Genomic DNA, 7,357 nt, shown 5'->3' with positions numbered 1-7,357 from the left:
ATATTTTAGAATATTCTTAGAAATATGCATAATGAAAGGTTAAAATTTCAACGGAAAGATTAAAAATCTCCATGATAAAGTGGGTAAATTTCCATAGTTAATCTTGTTCCATGTCTTTTTAGATGCATATATATTTAAAATATACATTAATTCATTATTTTATAATAATAATAATAAATATTTTGAGGACTGCTTACTTGATGGCCCGAATGAAGTGATGTAACCACATTTACAATCCATTTAATTTATATGCATATACTAATTAAAAATAATAATAAATTTACATTATAACAAAAGAAAATTTAATAAATTGAATATTGACATCATTGTAATACTTGGATCTATTCTTTCTATTCAATATATATATTAGGTATTGATATTGATCAACCAAAAATAAATTTATTGTGTCTAGAGGCCCTCTTCACGTAAATATAAAAGAGATGTTGTAATGTTATGTTATGTGATGTGATATTTTATGGAAACATTTTAACTTGATCAAATTATATAACAATAAAAATAAACCTAAAATACAATTCAAAAAAAATATACATAAAAAAAATTAATAATTATAATTATTAATTAAAACATTTTGAGTAAATCAAATTATATAAAATAAAAAATGAAATCAAATAAAAATAATTATCAATTATTTATAATTAAACCATTCACATGGATTTTGACTTTGAATCTACCAAGCCCCTAGAGAGATCAATTCTTTTGAGGTACAAACATTTTCTAGAGAGAAAAAAGATTTAAACCCTCTCTACCCTTAATAAATCAATAATTAAAATAAATCTAAGTTAGTATATTTACTAATAATTATTTATTATTAATCTAAATTAATGAAATTTATTTATATTAATTATTATTATTACTATTATTATCCAATTTTAAGGTCACTACCAAGCACACCAATTGGTGTATGAGACCTCCCAGTTTAGGGGACAAGGGATTCACCTCCACCCATCAATTTGACTACTAACTCTACGAAAGCATACACAATATATCCCGCCATATCAATTTTCCTTTTTAAAAATGAGAAAATGAGCTTCTTCCCCTTCGTGAACTCATAGCTTTAAAAAAATATGGAAACTCGTATTTTTGATTTGTAATTAAAACAATAAATAATATATTTTATTAATTTAAAACGAAATAGTAAATGCAGTTAAGGAAAACATTTTTGTCAATTCATTAGTATGAGAATTTCATAAATGTGAAGTTCTCATAATGGCTTTTCTACGCTATTATCTCGACAAAAATTACATAATCACAAACTGCAGATAAATGTATTTCCTGACTGGTCAACTTGGACCACTGACCCTTCAGTGAGGAGAAGATACGGCGTTCTGCAGATTGATATATATATATATATATATATAAAACTGTGTCTTGTAAGCTAAGTGTATAGTTGTATCAAAAGATTTTCTAGCACTATGGCATCTGTAAATTATGTGGCCTCTTTACAGCACACATTCCGTGTGTATAAGTAAAGCGTACATGAACATTAATTCTAATCGTGCCATGGCCGTAAATCTGTCATGGATTTAGAATGCATATGTGAATACATACAAACTATTGCCCCGTGAATATGATATTTTAATTTCATTTTTGCAATGGAACGTTGCATCTTTCATGATACTTTGTTCAATCAGACTAATAACATACAATTTTAACAGACCAAATCAATCTATAATAACCGAGTTTATTACAGTTTACTCTCGCTTAATAACTATTAAAATCTACATCCTCTTACTATCTGAAACGGTCCCCTACTACTAATATGCAACAGAAGAAAATCGAAGGCAATTATTTGTCCATTAATGGAGTAAACTGCTTATCATTCTGAGAATTGCAAACCCATTTCCTATAAATACCTCAGGCCATTATAACTGAAATGTGTACACCAGAAGGCTTTGAAAACATCACTGGAGTAGCCAAGAATGTTGGCATCTCGTCACCGGCCATGATCACAGATGCTTTTTCCTCGCTTTTAACATAGCACGACACGATGCTCGTCATACCATTCTCTCCATGTGCGATGGGCTCGCCAAAGCTGTGTGCTGTTTCGTTACTTGTTGCATGGACAACGCCAGACTTCTTCCAGTAGGAAAAGACTAGAATCATCATAGCGATCGCCACCAACAGTATCATGGTTAAAACTCCAGACAACAAATACGGAGTTGGCGATTGCCATACTGAACCTACACTATCGCTTTGACTGTCGTTCCCCATTATTGGAACTGAGCTCTATTTCTCACGCTAATTACTTTCTCGGAGGCATTCCTGATAAGGCAGTCGTTCTCTCTATATAGAAGTCGATTCAGATGGAAGCCCAGGTATGACATTTTTTATTCTCCACACAAATAGTTTACCAAAACCAGGAAAATCCGAATATTCTGTGGACTGGAGGCATATCTCTCCAACTTTGCTTCTTTTAAAACTGAATTTAATGGAAGTGACCCAAAGCAATACAATTATTTATATTTTAGTGAAAGCTACGATTCCTCGCATAAATGAATATGCTCAACGTGAGAAAGAAATATGTCCCTGTGGCATTTTGCTCTCTCTAATCCCCGCGTGTTTGGTAATTCTGTTGTCAGTCCACTGCCTTGTTAAAGTTGTACTACTGGGATTCATGATCTTTCAGGTTGAATTAAGGAACTCTGGGATATATATATATATATATATGTGTGTGCGCGCGCGCGTGTCGAAGCATTTGGCATAAATAAAATTGTGATGAGAGTTGTATAAAGCGATTCTAGATGGTGGCGTTATCTGCATCAATGAATGCATGGGCATTGTAGGGATTTGTATTAGGCACATTCATTATGGGTTTCGTATATCGAGATGTTCAATGTAATCAAATAACTTCGCAAGCCTGTCATTCTATAAATTCCACGTCAGTCAAAAGTAGAAAGTGACAAGGCAATTATCGAGGGCTATGGATGGCCTCTTTAGATTTGAAGGTCTATGTTTTTAGCGGCCCCACTACTCATGAAAAAAAATATTTCAAAGCATACATTGCACCTGGTCGCACTTTCCGTTATTTTGCCTGTCATCATTCTTTTCATGAACATGAGCAATGTTTAATAAGATTATAAACTTCAACCAAATTTACACTCTGTATTTTTAGCGGCCCCACTGCCCATCAAAAAAATTATTTCAAAGCATACATTGCACCTGGTCGCACTTTCCGTTGTTTTGCCTGCCATGATTGTTTTCATGAACATGAACAATGTGTAATAAGATTATAAACTTCAACCAAATTTATTTTATATAGATGGAGAATTTTAGCCACATGTTCAATTACTGTGCTTTATTCGGTATATACTTAGCAATAGGTGTCCGTATTTAGCAAAAGGAGTTTTATTAAAAAATATTAAATATATCGTTAGGATCTCATATTAAGTGAATTTTCTTGGTAGGTTGCTTCGTAGGCGGACGGAATGGAGCATGAGATTTAACTAAAACATTAATTTGAAGATTTTTAATTGGTTAATAATTATTTTTTAATAAATTGTCGAGATTATGGGTTTGCCGCTTCATGACGACGTGTAAATTTGCATGGTGTGGCATTATTTCGTTTTGTCTACGCAGGTGAGAGTAGTGGACACTCCACTTAAGCGGGCTTTGGCATTACATCGCTGGATTTAATATGGTTATATTTTTAAATTTTAAAGAGATAAAATGTTGCAGCTATTTGTACCAAAGATGCATGTTCGAATGACCAATGCAAGGCTACATTAGGGAATGCCGCATATCAATAAGTATTGAGGAAGTCCAAAATTATTTCCCCAGATTCATTTGAATGCTCGAAGGTTTGTTGGATTTATAGGTTTAATTTGATACCCACCACTACCTAGGGCCATTACGATTTGATTTCCATAGATTGAAAAACAAATATATTCATGCATTAATCTCTATTATACATCTTGGTGGATTTTGTTCACAATAGTAGATAATGCATTTATTACCCTAACATTAATAACATCATGAAATAGAATAACCTTGGCAATCCTTATGGATCTAAACCCTAGCACAAACACATGGTTTTCATATATTGGGTGTATACCCACTCTTGTGTAAGACAACTACAAAATATGAATTTTATATATTATGCTACTACATAAAGTGGGGTTTTAAGACAATATTTGAGACAATTTTTTGGGTAAATTTTCTTAGCTCGAGACAGAAAAGAACTTGTGTATTGTTTTAAATATTGTCTTTAAGTGGGTGTCTCAAAAAATATTGTCTTAAAGATTATTGTGTTAAACAATTGTCTCTGTAAAGACAATATATAACACAAGCATTATTGTCTCTTAAAAGACAATTTCATTTTTGTCTCTCTAGAGACAACACTCGGATTAGAGACAATATGTATATAATACTAGCTATTGTCTCTCTAGAGACAATAATTTTTTTATTGAAGTATCGCTTTTGTCTCTCTAGAGACAATATAAAACAATGAATCCAGAAATATCTCATGACTGAAATAAATCTATATAAAAAACATTTAATTAAAAATAAGCTACAAAATCGTTGATTAATTCATGTTAGTGCATAGTGGAATCAAACCACCAACCTCCTGCTTATAAAGCAGGTGCTCTTCCATTGAGCTAGCTCACTTTAAAGATTTACATAAAGAGTTATGGAAATTGTGAAAACTACATTTATAGCCATTGATTTTAAAAAGAAAACTATCTGACACATGATCTATAATCTTTATAAAAACTATAATCATGCATACCACATTACTAACTTATTAAAACTAGCAATTGCAAAAAATTTAGATCTGTAGCAAAAAATTTCAAAATCTTATATTAGTATACAGTTAAATGTTCATGTATACAAGCTATCTTGCTATAGTGGTATATCCCTCTATTGGGATTTCATTCCATGTTAAGACTTGTTTTTCTTTATCTTCTTCTCCACACATGTATGTGTCTATTATTGTGTATATGCACACATATAAAATTCGATAACAAAATGTCTTGATTTCCAAACGTAAAACAAATAGAATTATGATTTGTGAATCCACAATCTCCGATTGAGTCGTTATCAAAGAAAAATAAATGAAATGGAGTGGAAATATTCTCTTTCACTTTTGCAATTAGTTCTCCCTACTTAAAAGTTAATAGACCCGGAATATGTTTTTCCTTTGACTTTTAAGTTGGATAGATTCATGGCTCAATCCTAGCTCCAAAATTATTTGGGGCCCTCTATGGCTTGGGAGATCCACACCAGCCATTGTTTATGATAGTGAAGAGTATTGATGACCAAGAACATGTGTTAAATATGTCATCTATGTAGCTACTAAATGCAAAGATATATAATGATAATGAGAAAACATCAACAAGTTTCTTATTAAACAAGTGGACATTGATTATAAAAATGAGAGGATGACATAATGGAAGACAATCTACCCTTGAGTAGCGAGTGCCACGAAACCATGGCGCAGAGTCAACAATATAGATAAGCATAACATGTGAAAAGTTTCAAGCTATGAATTGTAAAGAAAAAGGTCAAATAACTGCTTACCACAATTCTCTAGCAGGATCTGTCCACCAGTACAAAGTATGTGCAATAATAACAACAATTAGACCAATTGTGTTGGTGATCACATCAAAGATATGATCTTGAGCATATGCCTTCACAATCTCATTAGTAAAACTTAGACAATACATTATGAGAAACAACTTCACAAAAGTAACTGAAACCATAATTCCAAACACCCAATGCCATTTGTCTCCATCTAAAGATAAACCATCCTCCCATGGAAATTTCGAAATAGAGTTGACAGAAGTTAATTCCTTGTATGTAAATTGGAAAAATAGTCCGTCTCTCAAAATACAATAAAATTCTAACCATAAGGTACATGAACGAGAATTCAACAATATGAAATTAAGCATGGAGAAGCAAATCCATGGCTAATATGAGCTCAATATCAAGGTAACTTTTAAGACAAGGAGTAGGATTATAATTGCGCAAAAAAACAACAAGAGTATGTAAAATGATTTATTAAAAACAAAACTGTAAGACTTAGCATACAAGTAGGTCCCGAAAAAGGTGCATGGGTTTTTGATGTTTGGGTGTTGCAAGCCCATACTTCCTTTTAATATATGTTCATAAGAGTAGCATTTGTAAATAAAGCGGTACTTGCAAGAGGTTATGTCAAGATAGGAGGGTTTCTACTAATGGTCATACAAGAAAACAAGTTAGAAAGATTTTAATCTATATTTAAAAAATAGAAAGCAATTCTGCCAGATATTAGAGAATATATAGAAAGATAAATGCAACCTTTTCAAGATTAGTTTTCCTGTGAGAGATTATAGAAACTTCAAATGTAAAAAGAAAATGTCCAAATAACTATTCTAATTTGACATTCATAATGGAAAATTCAGAGTATCTTGCCACGCACTCAGGCTCACCAAACCTCTATGGTAGTGAAACAACAACATGTTTGACCAACAAAATCAAGAACATATAAATTCTATTAATGTCTAAAATGGAGCCCCAAAAAAACGTTGTTCATAGTAAGGGAGGATATTCATTAATGCAATTCATACATTTTACAAGTAGAAATATAGCACAATACAGAAGCAATGAAGCAAAAGGATGAAGCCTAACTAAAAAATGCATTATGATGTTATGGTAGAAGGAGGTTGCGTGGAAAATTCACTCAACTAAAAGCTTAGAACAAAGAAAAACATGAGCTTATTTGGATCTATAATCTCTAAATAAAATTCCAACTAAACTCGACATGTTCACGACTTCCCATATAAGGTTAGCTTCCATCTTCATGCAACATCAATTTCAGTAACAATAGGCATGACCTATAGTAAGTGTGCTTCAATTTATGTAGGTTGGGTTGTGTTCTAGCAGAAGCTTGATGTGAGTCTACCCCAACTAATGCAGGTTTGATTCTTAGTGTATGCATGGTTGGACATCCCCAAAATGACACATGCCAAGAATTTTGCAGCGACTCAAGCCAAAAATTTGCATATTGCTTTTAAAAAAATGAAAGAGGAGGGGATGCTTAAGTATGTATTCAGGTTGGGATGGAGGGAGTGCCTCGGAAAGCAGTTGCTGTAGAGAGAAAAAATATATAGTACTCAAGCATGACATAAACATGGTACAAAATCTCAAACCAGTCACCTGGCCATGTGAATGGTCTCACTTTTTTGACCATGTATATTGTGGTTGATATGCACCCATAGCAATCTCAGTATCTCTTCAACCATCCATTGAACATTGGTTAATATTTGTAGGTTAGTTTTTTTCTGTGAAAAATAACTACCCTGTTGTATATTGGTTGTAGTGAGCTTGTATCTTTTGTTCTGGTTGTGACATTCGTTTT

General features: G+C 32.4%; 1 protein-coding gene across 1 annotated transcript; it reads right to left on the bottom strand.

Annotated features, from left to right (window-relative positions):
• Window positions 1-1,875: 1,875 nt before the first annotated feature.
• Window positions 1,876-2,232, bottom strand: LOC149145395 (protein GLUTAMINE DUMPER 4-like). Its single transcript, XM_089452432.1, has one exon. The coding sequence runs from the start codon at window positions 2,230-2,232 to the stop codon at window positions 1,876-1,878; it is 357 nt and encodes a 118-aa protein (XP_089308558.1).
• Window positions 2,233-7,357: the final 5,125 nt, after the last annotated feature.

The sequence above is a fragment of the Pinus tabuliformis genome, chromosome X, assembly GCF_031772625.1.
Source record: "Pinus tabuliformis cultivar Carrire ecotype Pingquan chromosome X, CPIR1, whole genome shotgun sequence".
NCBI classification, from domain to species: domain Eukaryota; kingdom Viridiplantae; phylum Streptophyta; class Pinopsida; order Pinales; family Pinaceae; genus Pinus; species Pinus tabuliformis.
The sequence above is the reverse complement of the archived record's forward strand: the minus strand, read 5'-3'. Positions and strand labels throughout refer to the sequence as shown.

Bases quoted from the DNA above. Each gene is read 5' to 3' on its own strand.
- LOC149145395 (XM_089452432.1), bottom strand. From the start codon at position 2,232: ATGGGGAACGACAGTCAAAGCGATAGTGTAGGTTCAGTATGGCAATCG.